Source organism: Elaeis guineensis, chromosome 5, assembly GCF_000442705.2.
Source record: "Elaeis guineensis isolate ETL-2024a chromosome 5, EG11, whole genome shotgun sequence".
NCBI classification, from domain to species: domain Eukaryota; kingdom Viridiplantae; phylum Streptophyta; class Magnoliopsida; order Arecales; family Arecaceae; genus Elaeis; species Elaeis guineensis.
Window position 1 is genome coordinate 119,900,325 of NC_025997.2, and position 23,907 is coordinate 119,924,231.

The 23,907-nt window shown below is 36.6% G+C and overlaps 1 protein-coding gene across 5 annotated transcripts; it reads right to left on the bottom strand.

The window, feature by feature from the left end:
• Positions 1 to 368: 368 nt before the first annotated feature.
• LOC105045517 (alpha-L-arabinofuranosidase 1) lies at positions 369 to 22,747 on the bottom strand. 5 transcript variants are annotated; one of them, XM_073258316.1, is made up of 19 exons: positions 22,404 to 22,747; positions 21,527 to 21,574; positions 21,387 to 21,441; positions 20,597 to 20,651; positions 19,179 to 19,390; positions 18,685 to 18,806; positions 18,446 to 18,599; positions 15,036 to 15,105; positions 12,621 to 12,766; positions 12,467 to 12,512; positions 12,331 to 12,383; positions 8,139 to 8,283; positions 3,716 to 3,834; positions 3,518 to 3,589; positions 3,297 to 3,400; positions 2,581 to 2,637; positions 2,048 to 2,246; positions 1,235 to 1,378; positions 369 to 690 (listed from the first exon to the last, which is right to left on the bottom strand). In XM_073258316.1, exons 1-19 carry the CDS (start codon positions 22,679 to 22,681, stop codon positions 568 to 570), a joined length of 2,202 nt encoding a protein of 733 aa, XP_073114417.1. In that variant the 5' UTR covers positions 22,682 to 22,747; the 3' UTR covers positions 369 to 567. The 5 variants fall into 5 exon arrangements, with proteins under 5 accessions (XP_073114417.1, XP_073114419.1, XP_073114418.1 ...); XM_073258318.1 differs by lacking the exon at positions 21,387 to 21,441 and having other exon boundaries at positions 21,527 to 21,742; positions 22,573 to 22,743; XM_073258317.1 differs by lacking the exon at positions 21,387 to 21,441 and having other exon boundaries at positions 21,527 to 21,751; positions 22,573 to 22,743.
• Between the last annotated feature and the right edge of the window lie 1,160 nt (positions 22,748 to 23,907).

The following is a 23,907-nucleotide window of genomic DNA, read 5'->3' on the forward strand; positions in this document are numbered from 1 at the left end:
AGAGAGAGTATGATTTATATAGATTAGAATCTTCTCTCCCACGTGAGATATTTTTTAAAAGGTAAAATCGTGAGGCTCTAAATGACCAAGGTCTACTAAAGCCTAAGGTCCACTGAAGCCCAAAGATGGTCATGAGCCAAAGTGGATAATACCTCATATATGCGAAGATCCGACCTCTTGACCCATAACTACAACAAGATATATGAACAATATTGAGTAAGCTAGGTAATGTGCTCGTGAGAGAACGAGGTGCACGATGAATCTGTATGTTTGGGATCTCTGCTCATATATACAGTTTGAACAAGCAGCTAGTATGAGAAACTTTATAGTTCAACTTTTGTAAAGAAACATTAATAAAGCAGGCAAGAGAAAGCACAATAATAGATGTATATTGAACATTTGCATAATGCTATTTACCAATATAGATGAAATGTCAGAACCAAATGAATTAATTGGCTCTCTAACTTGCACGATGCAAGTAGTTCGTATACACAAAGCAAACCCTTCTTTTTCTTTCAACCATTTCATTCTCTTTTTCGCAGCAACTTTTCCCCTTTTACTGTCATTTCAAATTGCAGACCTGTATTCTTCCTGAGCAAGTGATAAGTCAAATGAGGTGACAGAATATGGAGAAATTACAACATCCATCTGTGCTCCTGCATTAGGTAGCGAAGTCTGTACAGGCATGACCTACATTATTCAACAAACAGATCAACAAACATAACACACTGCGTGTTTCCTTTTTTTTTTTTTTCCTGAAGTACATTATTCAACAAACATGGCATACTGTGTTAGAAAAACTCACTGAGCTTGAAATCAGACAAAAATGTAAGCTACATTAGTTAAGCACATGATGGTAAAATCTGAGTAAAGAGGCATGACAAGTGATAAACTGAATATTTATTACATGAAACCTGTAGTGATAAACTGAATATTTGATATATGAAACCTGTAGTGCATTTAATCCCACGTTCTACTCAGGCTATTTGTGCACAAAATATACAAGACAATGCATAGTCGAGTTTCCCTATGTCTACTTTGATGTGTAGGACCAAAGTTTACATATGAAGCTCCAATAAAAAATCAATCAACTCCAAAGAAATTGACATAGTAATGCTTTGTCTACATAAAAACTGTCACTATATGCATCTTTTGGATCCATGCAAATGTCGTGTTTCTTTTTCCGGCAACAGCATTTCTCAGATGAATACAGGGAGGAAAATTATTTTTATACCTTGTTTGGTTCCTCAAAAGAATTTTCATCCATCAGATTACTTGATGTAAGTACAGTCTTTGTTGATCCAACTGAGTTGACAGCATTTTGCAATCCAGCCACAGAGATCTTAAGATTCACAATATCATTCCCAAAGTTGACAATCTGCACAAAAAAAAATTGATTAGGGACCTTAAAATTCATAATATCAGTCCCAAAGTTGACAAACTGCACAAAAATATGGGACCATGGGGAACAAGTTGAAGTAAAACAATGAACGCATGTATGAATGCAGCGAGAGAGAGAGAGAGAGAGAGAGAGATTCAATAACAATATGCTAGAAAAAGCTGCATAACATGCAGTGATTCATGACTGATTTCAAGTGAGAATAGTAAAAAATAATTTGAAAGGTCCAGGAGAAGTTCTCTTTGCCTCCTCTTTTCCCTTTGACAAATAAATGGCAGTAAACTTTATCGATCTGAGCATCATATTGCTAACATAAGATCCACAAAATATTATGGGATGTAGTAAAAGCTTCAACATCCACTCCTTTTGATTTTAACCGAGCAGTAAATAATTTTCACTAATCTTCCTGACAAAGTAGCCCTGGGTATAAGCGGGGAAGAAGATGATAGTTTGCTGCTTGCCTTCCTAAAACAGTAGATGATCAACAGAAATAACTTAGAGACATAGAAAGAAAATGGAGTTAAATCATCATCACTATCTATTGTCACTATCCTGCTCGATTCATTATTAGTATTCATCAGAATAGGGAACAAGGACCTAAAGATATCAACAAGAATTTTACATGGAAACCAGGCAAAGATCACTGACCTTTATTTTTAAGTACTCACTGTTGTCTACTGAACTCTGCCAAGTAATTGCAGAAGCCACCAATGAATTCGAGGCATTGGCTTGAATTGTGGTAGGATGAAGGGTTGCACCACTTGATTCCTTGAAAAAATGTTGCACCCAATAGCTAGGAGTTCCATACTGCTGCCATGAGTTGAAAACAATAGCATCTGGGTTCCACCTATGCAATGTAATCACAAAACCATAATCACAATTGTGAAGAGAAAGAATAAGAGTGCGCGCAGGAGGCTGAGTACAAGAATGCAAGAAGGATATATGGCCGTCCATATTGACTGGAATAAGATACCATGGTTGATCCAGAAAGGGACAGCGCTTTTTTTTTTTCCCAGTTCCAACTGCATGCACATTTTCCATCTATATGCCATGTGGCAAAATGAAAGCCTACCATGTATTTACTTAACCAGGCAAATCTAAGTAATGCTTGTATGCTAGAATGAAAGCATGGTAACACCTGGAGAAAATTGCTTTCTGTATAGAGAAATGTAAATACTGACCTGCGATCATTGGCATTAACAAAAAGTGGTGCATAACTTGCCATCTGAACAACATCACTGCATGGGAAGCAAGAACAGAGAGCCATCTTATCAGCCACCATGATATGTAAAGAACAAGTTTTGCTGATTGTCCACACTTTACAAGCTTAGATTCAGCAATATTTAAGAATATCAGCATTGCCAAACAGATGTTGTTCAGGTTTAGTGAAGAGCAAGTTCCATTGATACCCATTGTTCACAATTTCAAATGGAGCACACTCAAAAGCCGTCAGCATGGACATTCCATAATTAACACAAAACCAACAAACTTCCTCCCATCTATTTTGGTACTGGCTTGGAAAACCTTCACCAACTGTTCTTATAAATGTAGGTTTGCTCAGATGAAAAATATGCACCCCAAGCAAATAACATGATCATGAGAAAAAAAAATTGAGGAAATCATTCATCTCCAAATATGGAGTAAATTTTGTCTGATATCACAAATGATGAAGAATTAACCTCTCATCTTTATAAAGATTTCGGTTTCTGAATAAATTAAGAATGTGTTCTCAAGAAAATAAGGTTAAACATCATTATGTGAACTGCAATGAGCATAATGTGTCTGATATCATGTCTTGGTAGAAAGTTAGACAGACCAGAAACAAGTTTTACCAATTGAAATAAATTCTTGCAAACAAATTTTGAGCACATGGGCGCATGGGTATGCATCAACAGACCTATTTCTTTCCAACCCAATGAGGAATCCAGCTTCTGCTAATGCAGCTAAAAGGCTTCCTGTGCCAGCATCTGATCCAGTCACAGCATATTCGCTAACAAAAACCTGGAATTGCATCATAAAAGGATTATCTCTGTTCACCTATAAAAATGTGAGATAAGGCTTAAAAGATAATGACTGTAACTCAGATCAAATCTCTCTTAAAATTCAACATCATCATACCTTGGGGCCAGTACGTGATGTGTGGTCAAATTGCGTATTCATCGAAAACAAATTGCGAGCAGAGGTATAAATCTATCCAAGAAAAAGCATCATTAGTGACTGTCAAATTACATGACCTAGCAGTAATTACACTAATAATGGCTATAAAGAAATTGAAACAGGATGATTTGATCATAAAATCAGTTTAGATATTCTTACATGAAAATCATATAAATCAGCACGATGATCCAATTGTCTGGATGACCCATCGCAGTTTGAAATAATGTTAATATCTGGATAGGTTGCTTTAATTGCACAATAGAACTTCAGGTAGTTCCCTGTCCAAAAGTAAGTCAGGACAATTGTCAGCTAGATATTCGATCTTATTTTTCCCTGAACCCTTTAGTATGATAGTGCCAACTGAAAAAGAGACTTTCATCCCCACAGCCACACTGAAGTACTATCTGCAGTGAATTATATCAAAATCTAACTTTTAAGTTAGTAAAGATGAAAAAATAGCACCAGTTAAGAACATCAAATCCACATCCACCTCTGAAAATCTTCAGGTATCACTGATATCTTATCTTTAATACTATATATAAAAGTAATTCTTTTTATGGTTTTCTTGTTCAGAAGGGCATTAAATATATGCATGCATAATCCAATTATCTAGTTTTCTGATCTTCATAAAGCAAGTAGGTCGAGAGATGGAGAAATTGGTATGCAGTATATCCCAAAACTCATAAAGAAGATAAATTGAAATAAAGACAATGGCAAAGTATTTAAAATATACAAGGTCTCAGAATATGTCAGCATTACTCAAAATCCAGAACATGGCTGTGGATGCACATATCCTATATTATGCATTAATGCAGTTAGATTTGGTATAGTAAGTCAAATAAAAATTCTTCAAACTTCTGGTAGGTTCACAAGGTAGCATATTTCACTTCTCTTTTCTTGTTAGCAGAAAGCTTGAAGGTTCACAGATATTACGAAGCAGTTTATCGTGAACAAGGGTGACATAAGGAAGCAGCATATCTGAGTGTTGCAAGTGTACGGTACAGATATTTAGTACAATAATTTGTGATAAAAGTAGATTACAGAGAGAAGAATTATAGATGTAAATGATTTGTTGCATTACTAAGAAAATTGCAACCTTAAGTAGTCAGAAACCATATATCAGCTCACGGAATATGATTAGAATAACAATGTATGTCAACCAAGATAAATCATAAAAGAGCTGGAAAAATGATCAGAAGACACAAAAAACCTCCGTGAGATGAGCTTAAAAAAATTAGTTATGTTTCTACCAATACATAATGTCAATTGATAAAAAACCCCTGTTTTCATCTGCTTGTTAGTATCATTTAACACATCTGTGTTTCTCTGTCTATCCCACAGGTCATGTTATAAGTTTCTCAAGCTTTATTCTGGAACCACTGATTGGGATCCACACACGAAAATCTAAAACCTCCATTATGATCTCCTGCACTTCAATTAGAATCCCAGTAGTCATATTTTACTCACAAAAGTCTTGCACACGCTAGGTATGCTGATTTATTGGGAGAACATGGTAGACAGCAGATTTACCAATAGAAATGCTCACAGGAGTATATAGGAGTATCATCAGGCATGTAATATTTTCAAAAATGAACTTCTTGATACCAAGGCAATGAAAGATGACTAGCAGTTAGTATTAACAACAAAATGTATACCATGACAAAGACTTCCCACCCGCGTTTTCAGAACCACCCAGAACCAGTCCGCCCGATTCAGGGCATACTGAGCCGAACCGGCGCCTAACTGGGCTGGTTCAGCTGTGGTTTTCGGCACTAAGAACAAAAAAAAAAAAGGGAACCACCCGGTTCGGCCCTGAACCGGGCGGTATGTGGCTTGAACCAGTCAATTCGAGCTTATTTCGAACCGAACCGCCCGGTTTGGTGGTTTAAAAAGAAAGAAAGAGGCAAAGAGGAAGCCGAAAGACTTCCTTTCTGTTTCTTTCATTTCTCTGATGCTTTTCCTCACTCCCTAATGCCGAGAATACCAAGAAATCATCGGAATAGCGTGGATTAGAGGTATGTTCTCCTTCCTAGCTTCCTTTCTTCTTCTTCTCTTCCCCTCTTCCTTTTTTTAAAAAAAAAATTCGTGAAAAATGAAGAAACAAGGAAAAACTATGTCAAAATTTTATTTTTTTTGTATGATTTTAATATATGTTGCAGATCTATGGATGACCTACACAATGATACTAAAATCATTAATTTTCGTTAAGTATATAATTTTTAAAATTAAAAATATATATTTAAAATAAAAAATTATTTTAAAAAAATAAATTTTGAAAAATAACTGTAAAATTAGATTATTAATGAGAGACTTACAAACTACTTTCGACATAAATTTGGTGTCCATTTATCAAAGATTTGATGCATCTTGCACATAGTGGTCTAGACCTAAATTTCGAGAAAAAATAGCATTTTATGCATATTCACGGACTAAGAAATTTATATGTAGCCTAGAGCATCTTACGGATCGAAATTTGCTGTTGGTATATTTGGATGGGCCCCTTCACAACCATGCTATCAGTCCGAGGATACCGCTCAGAGTCAGGACCTCAGTGAGAGTTTGAGGGTGAGTTATGATTCAGCATGCCTACCTTATGAAATGAGTGCAGAGAATTATAACATTATGTGACTAGAGGGATGGACTGATGTTCCTCCTGAATATATAAATGATCATACTATTTATGGACATTGATGGTCGACCAGATTCTGATGATCGGTACGTATCTAATATTTTTAGATTTTTTAATTGATTTAAGTATTTTAGGATCCAATGATATCTGATCTATGTATTGATTATTTAGGATGCTAAATAACATTATGTCATACTTAACTTCGTATCACATGCAATTAACGCTGTATCGGAGTGATACGAACAATTAATATCACTAAATAACAATTTGAACTTCAAAACATTCAATAATTACTAAAAATTTCATTGAATACCCTTTTCTCAAAAAAACAAAAACAAAAAAAAAATTGGCAAAACCGGCACGCTTGGCCGTACCATGTGCCAATACGGTTCGGTACTGGTACCATACCATACTGGCCGGCGACCAGCACGGCTACCAGTATCGGTACCAAAAACCTTGCTTCCCCACCACACCCCGCTCTAGCATAGCTGGTTCTTGAGGTGCTTGAATTTATTACAGTCATTTGGACTGGTTTAGATGTGCATGCTTGATGGTTATGACAATAACCTGCAGCCCAGAAAACATGATGCTGCAACTGATCTTTTTTCTTCTCTTTGGGTTCAAATTCTGCAGCAGCCTATTTGTACCAAAATTTGGTAGTAGGAACAAGTTTTTTTGATTTTCATTCAGACACGGGCAATATTAAACACAACCAATGCTTCAGCAATTAGCCAAGGACCCATCTATAATCAGTCGGTCCCAAGCTTGATCCATTCACTCTTATCCTTCCAAGTGAAAACTGCCTGAAATTCAAATATTGATTGAGTTGGGGAGAGAATACAGGAAGTTTCTTTTCTTCTCTTTGGGTCCAATCAGGTTGTGGATATGTAACCAATGTTGCTACTTGCGCACCACTTTGCTTGTGCTTCTTCTAGCATTTATTCAAACCCAAAATCATCCCCCTATATTTGGAAAACATCGCATGCCCATTATAATACATAGAAGTTGCAAATAGTTCGCAAGTGCTATCCTGTTTTATTTTGATGGAGAAAGAAGGATGAATGGGGTACTTGCATATGTGATTTGCATAATCCTAGTTCAATCACTGCAGACATCAGATGGGGACACAGCTACTGATTTGTGACCTTGCGCCAGCATGACGATGAGAAGAGGAGAGAGGCGAAAAAGTTTCTCTTTTATACCTTAGTTTCCTAATTGAGATGGATTAGATTGCACACCTACTGTAAACATCATAAATAACTCCTTATCAGGAGTATATTGCTAAACAAAAAAAAAAAAAAAATTGAAGCATCACTTGGACCAGCTTTTTTCCTTCAATAAATTCAACTTGCATTAGAATGCATAAATAGGAAGCTTACATTTTCAAGCTGAAACTCTTCTGCTCTGTTTTACTTTTACATGACCTAAGCAAAAATAATGACTTCAAGTACAGATGATATATTTTATCTGATGGCCAGATTTTTTCCATTAATATTATACAAGCCAAACAAGAAAAGAAATGGAAGTGATCTCTACTATAAATTAAGGAAAAAATAATGAGGGTAGGACACTAGACTGCTGAAGAGAATAATACTTGGTGAACTGCATTGCAAAACATATTGTGGAGCTACAGCCCGACCAAAAAAGTTAGTCATGCATAGTTACATCCACTCCTAATTTAGTATTTCAGTAACAGTTACCACGTATGCAAAATCATTATTTTGGGTCTTATAACAATACATGCACTTGTACCATCCAATAAGTTTAGTTTTACTTTTACATATAAGTATAATAAGATTGGAGAAATAATTGTTTTCAACTACTTGTATTCCAGATCCAGTAAATCTCAAGAAATTATTCATTTTAGGAGAAAGTTTTATCTATCTGATGAGACAGTTAAGAAAATCCAGACCAATAGAAACCACTTTAAAATAAACAACCAACAAAACACACCTTGATAAAATTTCTTTCCGCAATCTTCATTCCCAATTGCAACATAATTCAATTGAAAAGGTTCTGGGTGTCCCATTGCTGCTCGAGCAGAGCCCCATGTTGAGTTAGGACTTCCCCTAGCAAACTCAATACCATTGAGAATTTCCTGTATAAAGGGAAAATTATAAGAAGAATTGCAACAAAGGGAAGTTAGATGACTTACGAGTTCGTGGGAGACAAAATGGTGAACCATTCCATAGATGAGAAACATAAAATGCAGAAGAAATCGACATATTACTTATATGGAAAGAAATTCAAAGAATGATTACAAAATTTTCATTAGCATTACTTATTAGTCAAACTATGATTAAATCCCTAAAGTCCTGGCAATAGACAAGCACTATGTGCATACACATGATGCAGAGATAAAAAGCTAGGGTTGGGTTGGCACAGAGGGGGGGAGTGGGGATAGGATTATTTATAGGGCGGGATGATCTGCTGTCCTATTGATAGGATTCAAACCCAAAATTCAATGGTTCAAAAGACAAGGAACTATGACTATTTAAATTTCCGGAAATTAAAATGCAATGTTTCTTACCAGGCGCAGAGTGGCTACAAACTTGAAAATTATCAATGTCAGGATATTGTTTAATTACTGATTGGATTATTTATAGGGTGGCAAATGATCTAGGATGCTCATGAGTAGCTTGGGGTTGGCTCAATCCATGCTCAACAGTTTTTGGATCTTGATGAGCCAAGCTTGAACGTGAGCCAATTGCAAACTTAATGAAGAAGCTTACCTCTGCTCAATAAAAGCTTGGCTCAAAGCTTAAAAGAGTTGAGCCTGAACAACTGATGTCAAGCTCAGCTCAAGCTCAAACAGAATTCGAGCAGGTCATATATATTATTGAACTGAGCTCGAGTAGCTTGATGATCGGCTCAGCTTGGCTCACAAGCACCCTTGATTACTTGGACATTCTGAATTTTGGTCCATACATCTTTTGGGATGGGTATCGTGATAAAGAGAGTAGATCTTTTTTGGTTTATAGAAGGAACAATGTTAATAATACCCATGTTCTAATTATAGGAAGGTTTTATTGGTAGTATTGTAGCTTAATTCTCTCTTCTTCTCTCAACACATACATAGACATGCATAGCAATGCTTCCATATCCACGATTGCCATGACATGAGGCTCCTGCCATTACAAGGTATGGGGAGGGTCAGCTGTATGCAGCCTTAACCCTATGTAAGGAAAGGCTATTTCCATCTTCCAAAACCTAGACCCCTAAATCACAATGGAACAGCCTTACCATTGGACCAAGGCTCACCCTTGTAGATATCATGTAAGTACTGAATATAAAATGGGTGCAGCATTCAACTATAGGTTACGCTTCACTAAACTGATATTAGTTGGATCCTTAGTGAGATGCAAATTGTCTTATTTATCTAAGTATTTAATTGGAGTGCTCTCAATATGCCAAAGTCAGTAACAATTTGTCGCCTTGTTTTATGCAGGATTGTGTTATATCGAAATATGACCTTTGACTTTGAGCATATGCATTATATACAGTCATCAAAAACAAGAGGAAACAAACAAATATGACCATTCTAGAAAAGAAAAGAATTGGAATCTATGAGTAGGAACATGTTGCCATACACTTAAGAATGTTCCTCTTTATTGTTGGAAAAGTGATCTCCAAAAGTTTTTGCTTTTAAAGCAAGACTTGCATTTCCAAAATGGGTATGGTAGAGATTAGTATGTTAATATGGCTAGGACCTAGAAAAATCTTCAGCAATTTCATTTAATTCTATTAACATTCACAAGTATCAATCACAAGAGCTTGACCATCTGTCCACAATATAGATCTTATAACTAAGATCAAAATGGCCCTAAATAATCAAGATCTTATACTTGGATCAAGCTCATCCAAGATCATATGGTCTGGTTCTTTATTATGGATCATACAATCCCTTCAATCATAAGATCCAACTTGATCCTGTTTTTACGTATTAAATCATGTGGACGTCCATTTTCAAAAATTCATCAGACTATGTGGCATCCAGAATCACTTATTTATCACTAATAACCCTGAAGCATGCAAAATGGCAAGCTGAAAATGTAAAGAAAAAATAATGCTGAAGTTCATGGAATTGGTTAGAGACAAATTTTCATATTTCTACAACCATTTATAAAATCTTTTTAAAAAAAAAAAAAAACCTTCTAACTCATTCTTTCTAAAAATGATTATAAGTTGATAGGTGCAGATGATTATCTTGAATAAATGGACATGATATTTGTTTTATTAGAATAACTTCATATGTGCTTATGATGGTGGAAACTAGAATTCCTGCATGCCTGGCCTTTTTTCCATGTGTTATCTTTTGAATGGTAAATTGTTTCAAATAATTAGAAAAGCTCCTAGGATATATGATATGATCCATAATATGCTCAATTCTTAGTCTCACTAAGATTCACAATAAAATAAAACTCCTAATGACATTGCTGCTTGCTACTGTGAGTTCACTATCTAAAAGTTCCAATACTTGATTATTGACTATTGTGTGAACTAGAAGGCCATCGAGCCAATGCTACGGCTATCGTTCATGCTACAGCCTTTTTACTACATGTTGTCCATATTAACACTATCATGCTTTCTAAATTTTCTCTTGGTAATACTGAGGGGGAAAAAAATAGAGTAGCCTTATGGATTGTTTTTCAGAACTGATGGTATGTGTGCATGCTTGAAAGTCCTGCTTGACAATTTTCAGCTCAATGCTCCCAACTGTATGCCCCCTCTAGTTTTCTCCACAGAGCCTAATATAGCTAACTTGCAAGGGAATGCTAGCAATTGAGCAAATCCTCTAAAAAAAACAAATCATCCACACATTTTTTTTGCATGCATTTGAATATCAAAATCAATTGGATTTCCTTCTAATATGATGCGTATTTATTACATTTTAGGTGATGACTTTTTTTAGTTCACTTGAATGCATTATGCATCATCAATCTAATGTTTATTACACCAGCTGTAACCTTACCAAATTGAAAAATTATGTTAATGTGATAGACCTATGAAGAAGTTTCGAGCAAATGACATCTTAAATTCATGAGATTATTTATTCTCTATCAAGCAGTTATTTTCTTAAGTTTATACACATGTCTCTTCCTAGAGAACAAATTGTTATTCAAACTGCTTATGCTTCCTGTTTCTTCTGGTTAGACTTAGAGGCACGTTAACAACTTGGGTATACATGTTTTGTCTTTCTACCTCCTATGAATGCACTAAGCTCTCACCCAGATTTGCAAGAATCATTCATCTTGGACAAGACATGAGAACAAGAGTTATCTGTACTCAATATCTTTGAATCTCGTGTAAGCACCTTATGATTTTGGCCTTTCTCCTATAGGTGCAATCTTTTATCCATCTGATACTTTTCACCATGCAATGCCTTTTGGTTATCTCTTTCAAAGGTTCTTGTGTCCTATACTAAAACTTCTTCAACTATGGCATCTGAAGTATTCACCTCTCTTTGAATTCAAACATAATGTCCATGAACAGCTCTCTATTCTCTTTCACTTATAAATGATCAAGGCCAGATAAATCTAAGAAATTTGAAGGGAGACTGAAAATCGTAAATTTAGGGGAAAAAAACAAATTTACAAAGTATCAGAATAGATTATCACTTGATAAAAGTAAAGTAGATCCAGCTATATGAAAAGAGAATCTGCTTTAGATCTTAGCATTATCACATTTCTTCTCAATCTAAGTTATAAGAGTACATCTATGGTAGTGCTAATGGAAAAATGCTTTAGGAGAGCAAAAATTAATTAATTACATTTGGTTGTGAAAAGGGAATATACAAAGATCAACATGATACTTCAGTCACACAACAAAAACATAGAGTTATATAATATAAAAGTATTAGGAGGAGCATGTGATGTTCATATAAATTGGAGGCAGATATATATACATGTTTTTGATATATGAAGTTCCCTATGTTCTACCTGTCTCCAGATTGTGCAATTTCACAACATCACAGGTTCACAACCCGTTACAAAGTATTCTACTTAATATATAGCAGATACCATCAGTGAAACTCATAGTATCATGCTTTGAGATCTATAATTTGAACTTGATGTCATAACTCATATTGACTGATTGATACCATGAATGGTTATTAAAAAGATAAAGTAGCAACTTCAAGACATGCCTGAACAAAAGGTGAGATGTCAGTGGTATCGACTTCGTCATTGTGACTAATTCCTGGAATATTAAAGCAATTAAAGCAAGCAAGAGTGGAAATCATTGCCATCAATCATTCACTTTAATTGAGCAGATGCAAATACCATTATTAATCACCCATATTGGGAAGGCACCTAGATCTTCCGCAAGCTGCAGTGAACCAACAAAAAGAGCTATCTAAGTAGCCTTTCTAAGGTAAATATTTCAAACTTCTTCCCAGCACTGGCCATGATTTGTAAGTAACCATCAAATATCTACCTGAAGAAATTCGAAGTATCCAAGCCCATCATCAGTCCAATACATCCAAACATCACCAAAGTGCCCAGGCCTCTCTTCCCACGATCCAATGGTTGCTCTCCATCGGAATGCATTTCTTAGCCATTCACCTTCAACAAAACAACCTCCTAGAACAAGAAATTAGTTCCAACCATGTAAGATTTTCCTATAATGGTTCAGGTTATAAATAAGAAAATATGAATATTTAGAAAAAGTGCACATCTCTGTTCTATGAAATGAAAGTTACACAGGAAAAGGATTTGTCATTTATCTAGAGTAGAAATTAAATAATCAACCAGCAAACTTAAGTATATGATGACAAGAAATTGAAGGAAAAATGACAAAAATAACCTAGAAAATTGTAGGTACAAGTTCTATGTTAAGAAGACAGAATTCAATAATTATGAATAAAACCTAAAAAATCAGAGGCAAGTGTAATATAACTGAAAAAAGAATACAACTGCAATAATCAGAAACATAAAAAGATAACCGTCATGATCAATCTTTCATGTACTTGTCAGTCAATCTTAGTGCTCTAAGATGCTTCAACTAGCTAATCTTAACAATTGATATTACAAGAGAAAAAGCATGAATCCATGGATGAAATTTGGGTTGGGTTTGCCAGGCATTTGATTTTCCATTTGCTTGCTCCCAAAATGCTACCATTTGCCGGTACATTGAAACAAGATGGAGATATGACATGATGCCTTGCAAAGGAAAATGAAAATCTTTGCAGGAGCAATGCAGATGGCAGGTTACTTATCAGTCTGAGAATATTTATTCAGCCCAACTAGAATCCTAGCTTATAATGCTTGTAAAATTGAAAATGAATTGTCCAATGATAAATGGAAACAAAGTTTGTGTTCACATCATTTATCACTGCTGTGGTTTAAAGACATTTTGTGTTTTTTCATAATTTTGTTTTAATCAATTGGTTTTGCATTTTTAATCCAGTGACTCAGATTCCACTTTTCATACTTCGTTTGAAGCACAATGTGAGTCCAAGGTACAAAGCGAGGATTTAAGTGAGACGCCAGCATCTCTGCATCACATGCCAGCATAGGGCATCAGTCAGCATGCTCTGGACATCACCAGCATGCTAAAAATAGCATCAGAAATTTCCTTTTTCAAAAGATTGATACTTTACATTTCCTCCTTATGAACCAATATTCAAACCCCTATGTACTGATAAAAATCAATAAGGTCATTATACGCATGTTGAATACTACCATGCGTTTCTCAAGTCTTAAGCCAATATAAACTCCTCATTATGCATTAATATTTATCTGATGACACCATGGATAAAAATAAACAATATCACTCATTATTTGGATGCAAAAAATTTTTGGAGACTAAGCCTGCAAAAATTGGGGTGAGTGTCTATTGAAGCAGTGTCTGCTAATTAGCCTCATGAAAAAATTTAGACTGAGAAATATGACCTTTCTTGCTAGAGTTTGTTCTTGAATTGCAAAGTTTACCTTCTTATTTTAATAGTGTCTTAATTTTAAACTGTTCTTCTTGAACTTCATTTGGTGGAGGGGGTTGGAACATTATTTAAATGTAATATTTTCCGCAAATAAATATTAAAAAAAAATCATCTTCTCAAAAATTGAAAAAGAAAACAAGAGGACATTTACTTAAAATGATATTCGTGTAAGTATGGTCTGTTAGCCTGCCAGCCAAGTCTCTAGTTTTATCTTGAATGGTAACTACCTCCAACTCTTCAAATGGTGTAAAACAAGAAAGAAGATCAGTGGCCCTAGACTCTGTGCCAAGCAGTACCAATTCATATAGAACCATGCTAGTTTGACTTTTGATACAGGTTGATGACAAGCAGTCTTAACCAAACCATGATACCAACCTTGTGCCCAGTCCTAAAATTGTCCCAAAACAGCACATGCTAGGCAGCATGTACTGGCCTGGGGCAGCAGTTAATTCTCTGGCATAGAAGCAACTCTGGTCAATATAAATGCTGTAGTAACTCCTCATCATAATATCCATTAGGAGAGCTTTCTTGTTTGTCAAGGTATATTTTTACTACTAGATGATGGTCAACAGATTGTTTCATGGAGCTGATTCTGAATATTCCAGCAGATTTTCACAATCCCAGCTGGACAAGTTATAGTGATGAACAAGTTAAGCTCTCTAATCTGAGTTCCTTTCACTAGTTAGAACATATATACAAATTGTGGCAACATCATTTTTCCAAGAGTAATATACAATCATATAAAGAAGGTGTTCTTGAATCTTCATTATGATAGCTGTCATCACAAACTACAGAAAAACGTCCAAGACAACGTTCCAAGCAAAAAACATTCTTTTGGTAAATTAAAAATATTCACGGCTGCTTCTGCTCTATCTGATTACCAATACTGAGAAACAGAAACCATTTCATACCAGGAAATCTCATATACCGAGGCTTCAAGTCTTCAAGCATGGAGGCAAGTTCCTTCCGGAAACCATGTCCCTGCATAATTTGCAAGTCACCAGATAATACATAGTAAATAAATATATGAATATATAATGCAAAAAATTGAATCAATCACATCTATCTACATGCTAAAACATCTTTCCGCATTTAATCCACTAGGTTTATCATTAAAATACCTAAGAGACAAAAGTTTCAATCAAGGATTACCGACTCGGAACCGGATTCTGTGCTGGCTAGCTAGCAGTACGAGTCAGTATACCCCTGTACCAAACTATACCAGATCCAAACCGACACAGAAACAGAGGATGAAAAGACAGAGAAAGGGAGGGGGAGGGAGGGAGAGAGAGAAAGAAGGAAAGAGAGGCTGGTAGAGATACCGGCAGAGGCCATCGAAGGGCCGTGGAGGATGCCGGAGGACTGTCGAGGCCTCCTGGGCTCCATGGTCCTCTACGAGAGAATGAGAAGAGAGAAAGGAAGGGAGGGGAAGGTAGCAGGGAGGTCCTGTTTCGAAACAATGGCAGCTGCAAGGGTATTTTGGGCCACCTGATAGCCATCCAATAGCCCTCTGACGGCCTCTCCACTGCCTTCCCCTCTCTCTATCTCTCTCTCTTCTCGCAACTTGTGGAGGATCGCAAAGATTTGGAGGCTCGGCTGCCCTCTAACGGCCTCGATGGGCCACCGCCGGCCTTTTTCTTTTCTTTTCTCCCCTCTTCTCTCTCTCTTCCTCTCTTTCTTTCTCCCTCACTCCATCTTCACTGGCATTTCAAATTGGATGCCCGAACCACACCAACTAGCCACTAGTACAGGTTGGCATGCCTCGAACCACCTGATTTAGGGTGGTTTGGCGAACCGTGGTGACTTTCAATTAAAGTGGTAACCAAGGTTCGCGAACTCGATACTGGAGCACTTGGCGTGAACCGACATAGAGGAGAAGAGGCAAACCAGGAGGAGGAAAAGAGAGAAAGAGGAGAGGGGGAAGGAAGGGGAGGGAGAAGGGGGGAGGCCGTGGTTGGAGGAGACGTCGGCGGTGGCCACAGGCAGGCCGCCGGCACACTCGGAGGGCCGCAAAAGCCTCCTCTTCATCTACCATTCGACTGAGAGAGAGGGAAAGGGAAAGAAAAGGAGGGAGGGAAAGTCGTCGGAGGGCCTCTAGCTTGGTGCCGTGGCTGTCGGACGGCACGCTCAATGCTTATGGCGCTGCAAGCGTGAAACAGGGTAATCGCCCCTGTTTTACGATTTTTTTTTAAAATACGGATTACGATGAAGCTGGCAACTGACAAACCAATTGCTAAATTCACTATTTTTAAATTTAAAAAAAAAAATCTTAAAAAGTGAAATCGGCAAATCAATTGCTAAATTCACTATTTTTAATTTTTTTAAAAAAATTCTTAAAAAGTGAAGCCGGCAATCATGTTCATCTTTATTTTAAAAATGTAGTCGTCGCTGTTCCACGGCTGTGGCTCCGTCAATGTGGTTTTCACTGTCCGATGGCTACAACGGCCACTCAGCAAACTCCGATAGCCTCTTCACTGACTGCGCTTCCTTCCGGTACGTCGCTCCCCCTCTCTTTCTCTTTCTCTTTCTCGCTTGTTTGAAAGCCCTATTGGGCGACAGTCGAGCCGCAGAGGCTTCCACGGCCCTTCAGCTGCCGTAGCGGGCCACCGTCGGCCTTCGATGGTGTCTGCTCTCTCTTCCTCTCCTCCTCTCTCTCTCTTCCTCTCTTATCCTCTCTTTCCCTCTCCCTCCTCTGGTATACCGTTTTCTCCGGCCAAACCATCCCGATTCCCCACCGGTCCGTCTCGATATAGGATGTCCCGGTCGGTTCGGGCTGGTGCAAAATTTCATGGTAGTAACTGTTCATAAATATTACACTTAATACAAGCAATAGACCCCTAACACATAAGAACCTCAAAATACAATGTGAATCTCAAATGTGCATATGTGCACTAGGAAGATATTAACATCCTAACACAGCAGCAGACAACATATCAAGTCTGTCTAGAAGCTAAGTAGAAGGAAGTACATAAGAATGATGTATTTGTTTTGCTATTATATAGACAGAAGCTCTATAAAGAAATATGATCTTCTATATATTGTTGCCACTGCTTAGAGAGTGACAGCCCTATAAGCCTATAACCTACTAGGAAATATAAGCATGAAATTGACATGTATCCTTGTTTTATTGAATGAAAAGAATGATCATCTAAGTCCAATATTGTATATTAATAAGATGAGGTTACTCGTAATGGTGGGAACAGCAAGTAGAGTGTTTCAACTGAGAGGTGGGAAGAGACAACCTAGAGGTAGGCAGAGCCAAAAACCCTCACAACATTAAAGGCGAGGATAAGTGACTGCAAGCAAGTTATGTTGCAAAATCAATAACTTCTATAATTTCCATATAAGAAACAAAAATCCAGTGTTTTAACTTTTGCAATGTCATCCATAAAATCTCTTCATGATTTTGGAGAGAGTGCTGTTTTGAGGGGTATGAATGACCAGTTGGAACAACACTTTGAGCACAAGGGAGAAAGAGAAATAAAAACCAATTGAACAGAGATGATGAGAATGGTAGAAAGTCCCTAAGTTTAAATGAAGATTCTTATGAACAATTGGTAGCTTTCTAAATGAATTCCTAGGCTACAATGAAGATGAAACAAGTGCAAAAGTCTCATTAAACTCAAGGGAAAGTTTTTCCAATTTGGGAAATTCTAATGAAGGATAAATTAGGAGATAATCAAAGGCAACATTGTGGTGAACTGGTACTTGTCCCAGTGGCAACATCCTCTGCTTAGCAACTGGACATTCTGGAATTTAGTGTTGGGTGGTGCATCCCCAAAAATTTAAATTTAAAAAAAAAAATCAAATGAAACACAAAAGGAACCTGTATACTTACATAAGACATATTTGGACACCTAAATGTCCAGTCTTTGTGAACCATTTTTCATAATTGTTCCCAACTTACAAGTTCAATATCCAAGGCATTTATCAAATTTCAATATTTTAGGCATACAAAATAGGTTGGAGGTTCCATTAAATCTAATGGGTTTGTTGCTTAATGGAGATTTTTATCACAGAATTTTGGTAGATTTATGGCCCCTTTGTGAAAGTTCTACGATTTTGATTTGTTAGAAGCATGATAAAGTATCAACTATCAAAGAATTGATCCAGGCAGATATTTGAGACTTAAAATCATGTATATGCTTTTTTATGTCCATGTGGTTGATTGTGCAATGGTTTCTTTGCCTTCTTATTCTTCTTATATCTTTATGTCTAATTTCTCCCTCTCTATAAGGATTTGTTCCACTTTTTCCTACTTGTGCTTGTAATGGCTAAAATACAAAACTAACACAGTCATACTTGTATATGCCAAATGTACCTTATAAGTATCCAAGGGCATGACTGACACTTGATCAAACCAAATAACACCCTTTTTGTTAGTTGTCAATTGAAGTCTTGAGTTACTATTAGTTCCTTCAGACTGCAACAGAAACTCCATCTTTGTCCAGTTGGACACATCGGAAGCAGCAGCTCTGCAAAAGAATGGAAATTGACTCTTAACTTTGAATGCATCACACAACAAAAATTTTATAGTTTAAGCCTACAAATGATGCTCACATCCTGTTGGTAGAAGCCAGTTTTTGCAAGCCATCTGAGCTTGTCAATGAGACAGAAATATTCACTGATTCAGATGATCTAACATGCAATATCACTTTATAGGTCTTCCCTTGCTCGATATTCTGGAACATCATAATAGCAAAGAGCTATTAATTGAAAACAAGAGCTAGGGACTAAAACGAAGCCTAGTTATTTAGAATCAAACAAAAATCACCAATTTGAGGCATTTCACATCATAATAATAATAAGCATAAACCAACAAACACATAATGACGAGGTTATGTTGAATGATTAAAATAGAAGGAATGATGTAAACTCAAAATGCTCATTAAAAATCAAAGGCATATGTCACATGAATTGCTGATCACTCGCATGTCCAAAACGACTAAATATTTTATAAAGCTCAAAATACTATCCTCATTTTTTACTGTTAGTTGCACAAAGGAAATCAAGAGCATTGTTGTTATAGCATTGCAGCAACCATGAGCACATACCATGCCCCAATACCCAGGGTTATATATGCCAACACCATTAGGCGGACAGACAATGGATCCTTTGCTGTCACAAAATACCTCCATCCTAAGTGCAACCTTATTACGCTCAAAACAAGATGTTCGATCAGTTGACACAGATATGAAAGATTCATTCCCAATTATAGACCATGGATTAATGTTTGAAGGAGTGTTAGGGCCTCCGGCTTCAAAACCTGGAAAAGAGATATCGTAAGCAACGAAGAAGGGAGCAAGGAATGCTCAAAACCTTAAAGAATTGATTAAACATCTATCAATATGATTTGTTTCTCGTAAGTTAAAAGTTCTACTCAGGTAAGAAATCTTCAAGAAATTGATCACGTGAAAATGTTTAACTTCAAATGTGACCATAATATAAACAATCCTGAAAACAAATATTTCTTGTTACTTTATGAATTAGGTGGTGCTTTATTTCCTGCACATGACCATTACCTTATTTTCTGCCCAGTCATTTCAGATTGTCTAGCCCTTATTTAACGGCCCTTTGATCTAAATATCATTGCATCCCTACAAAATATTATTATGGTTATTTTTGGATTGACCAAACCATCTAAACTAACCTTCCTCATGCATTACTTTTGAGGCTGTTCATAAGCCTCCTTGTGTGCAACATTACTATTGGGGATTAATCAGAATAGGCGGGTAGGGGGGGGGTGTGGTGTTGGTTGTGTGCAGTGGGTGGACTCTAATGGGATGGTACCAAAAGGCATGAGATAGCAAAGATGATTCATTGTTATGACATAAGTAACACAGTGATAAAGACTTCACTTGGGCCTCATGTTGAAATGTGATTGTATGTGATATAATAACAAACAAAATGTATTCACTTGATTGCCGGCACCCTATTGACATGCATGCGTCAATCTTCAGACATCCACAGCAGGTCGTTTACGATGACTTGGTTTTAATTCAGTCGACTCACTTAGTCTGGTTCAAATTATTGAACAAGTGTCTATTACCAAGTTCATGATGTTTATATTATTCCCTGAGCAAGTCCATGAACTTATCAACTAAGGAGAATAAAGATGAATACTAAAGGAGGGTTGCAGCCAAATATAGTCTAGAACATCAATGTGACAGCAAGTTGCTTAACCACATTACTAGCATGCAACAAGATATGACCATAATATTTCTGCTAGTTCCACAGATCCATATCAACACCACCCTTTCACTGCATTCACTGCAAAGCTCTGAAAAAGCTCGCCATAAAATAATGATAATTTTTGTGGTGGTTGTGGCAGTAATAATGTTACACATGACAGCAATACAATTATCAAAAATATCTAGCTATTTGGTGTCTGCAGAAGCATGATAACTGTTAGTATCTTAACTCCAACATTGAATTTTCAATTTAGTATGGTAAAATTTAGGTATCCAATTACCTCTATTGCTTACAAGTTCTGCCCATAATCCACCAGCTCCTGCATGGTTGATCTCCTACAATTTGTGCACATGTTAATTATTACACACCGAATCAACAAAAATAAGCATACAACCTAGCTTTTTCATGCTGTAGCACAAGATATCAAATTTTAGCAACTGATATTGTTTGCATTCGTTTCTATGCTGGAAATTAGCTTCAAGCAGAGTGAACTAATTATTGTCTCCTTTGACTTTAACTTAGATGCCAGTCACAACATCAAAATGGACCAGAGGTGCCCAGGTAATATGATTTGGTGAAGTGCCCAAAGTCTCAAGCCAAGGAACCTATAGTTACAATAAATAGTTACACAACCAACCTACCTGGAGCATACTGCATATTTGCTGGCATAATTAGAGAAATTTTTATCAAAAGGACAATTAACCAAGTAAAATATGCTACTATGTCATATGCTTCTTACAGATTGCAAATTTGGAATACACCTCAGTATCAAAAAGGAAAAAAAAATATGCAGGAAATTTACACAATCAAATGCTTTGGAAGTCATATTGAAAATGAGAAATGACATATATGAAAAGGAGTAGTCCAGTAAAAGTGACATGAAGATTCTTGTAATTGTTATTAGGTGTCAAGTCAGAAGTAATCATATCAATCCAAGATCACTGACCACCAGCAAAGAAGGTGCTATCCTAAGAAAAGCACCCAAAAAAATGGCAGTGAAGGGATACAATGAAATTCAACTGAGCTAAATAAATTCAATTTTTCAACATTATTTATTGTTAAATGATAACCTTAAAATGTGAAAATAGAAGTTTGCAGATTTTGGCAGCCAGCTGAAAGCCATTCCTAAGTCCATAGAGTCAGAGTGAATGAAATTAGAAATATCACAAGTATATACTGGACTGAACTTGTATGCAAGTGTATTGCTCACCTCAAAAAAGATACCAAACAGAGTGTCCGGTATCTTTTGACCCAACTCCTGTGATGCAGTAACTCTCAGAAATGCAGTCCGGTTTGCCTTTAATTCATAAGCAATGCAATGCTGAATAGCACACAGTATAAACAGAGAATAAATAAAAGCAGCGGAAGATGATGCTTGATGACCCATTGTGCCCTCACTCCCTTCAATCCCGGAGTCTGAACCAGCCTGTGAAAACTATCAAATACAAGAGAAATCAACAAAATAGTACGACAAAAAAAAGAAAAAAGCTGGGGGGAGAGGAACGGGGACTCAAAACCTAAGAGGTACCAAAATTACGATATGGCTGCAAGGCAGTGCATGACAATTATGACCAAAAACCTTTTTGAGAGATACTTCTTGAATCAATAACAAAGATGTCACTAAAAAAAAGAGGAGAAATACTTTGACCTCAGCTCAATTGTAAATTGTAATTTAGAGAGTTGACAGCTTTATACCCTAAGCAAAGTTACAGGGCAAAAATGGAAAATTACTGATCACAAAAAAGGATTAGTTTCCCTTTGCATCAACGGTTCGAGGAGCTACTCATGCATAACACTATGTGGACGTAAAAATATTCAAAAAAGAGTTCAAGATTCGCCCTTGTTCCACAAGAAATCAAGCTGAGAGAAGAAAAAACGGAGGCAGAGCATCAAAGTACCCAAAAAGCATGCATCTTTTGAAATTATATCACGCCATAAAGCCATTAAACCCGTTTCAAGAGCACTAAAATCCAAAACTACTTATTCAAAAGAAGATAAAAGAGACTCTTTTAAGCACTGGTTGACACATATCATCGAACAGACTACCGAAATTCAAGCTGGTCGACAACAAAGATCAAATGTTTTACCGATTCCGAATCAGAAAAGCAGGAAAAAAATCTATCGAGGAAGAAATCAAAGGATTAGGGGTGATCGTGGGATCCAGAGCACGGGCGATCGAAGGAGGGGTTCTACGGTTTAAGTAGGGGAGTGGGTGAGGACGGTGATTGCTTGAAGAGATGTCAGTGGAAATCATGCCAGGGTCATTGGGGCACGAAGACGACGGGTGTCTGGAGGCTCCATCTTCCGATCGTCCAGATCGGGGCCGTCGGCTCGGGATCAGACGGATGGAAGCGACGATCGGCATGCATCTACTCTCCCCGTTTTGTTACTCCCAGGGCTCGGGGATGCCGAGCGGGGCCCCTTGGCTTATCCAGTAATTTCTCTCCGCGGAGTAATCTTAAACACGGTTGGTGTGTGAGTCTTCCACGTAGAACCTTATAATATGGACTTTTCTTTTTTTTTTTTTGGTAAGAATCTTATTTCTTCGTCTCTTGTCCATGATGAGGATTTTGATTTTTTGATGATGTGAGCGTGACTTGCTACATTAATGTAGCAAATAAAGTATAGTTTTCTACGTTTGACAAGTATATACTTGATTCTTTTCAAAAATATTGTGAGGCCAATCCTCATATTCTACTCTATATTGTCCCTATTCCTCCGTGTCAACGTCAACCAAAATGAACCCCTATCTGCCATCCCAAGTGGCTAGAATATAATATTATCTAACAAAGTAATTGATGATAAGATCGGTATTTATAGACGTGAAATGTCATAGCCATCATCTTCAGATCACGTAATTACTGGAAAATCTTAGATCTTAGTCGTGTTTGATCTTTTGATCTTTGAGCTTGTGCCTTGATTGGTATTACATATGATTTTTGAATTGCATAAATAAGCTTTACCAAAAAAAAAAAAAAATGCATAAATAAGATAAGAGAGTAAATCCATCACATGGGATATTCAAATTAATCAATTAGATCACGTATAGATGCAAGATTAGAGGTGCCCCTACGAGTCTTATACAAAAAAAAAAAAAAAAAAAAAAAAAAAAATTCCTTTGAAGATAATAGAAGCTACCAAATTTCAATAAATAATAGTTTAACCAACCAGATATTGAGGTCATACGTAGTTAACTATCTATCTTGCACATTGAGCAGCCTTGTGTTTTAGAGAATTGCACATCAACAATAAACAAAAAAGATGCGAGAGACCCATGTACTTCTTATGCACTCAAGACATGTCTATTCTTGACTAGCTACAAATTAATACATGTTGTTTTGTGTGGTTAACAACACGTGGCTTCCTTTTGTATTGGTTTGATTATACCTTTCTAAAAATAATTAAAAGACTAGATCCAATCAAGTAGTGATTATTTTGTTGCCCTAGGTTACTTGTAGTGCGCATAAACTATTTTTGCACATATATCTATTTGGTCAATTTTGATATGAAGAGGAATTGTCTTATGCTAAACTGAATAGGCACATGCATCTAGTATATTCTCAGAACAAAACATAGACATATGCAGCCAAA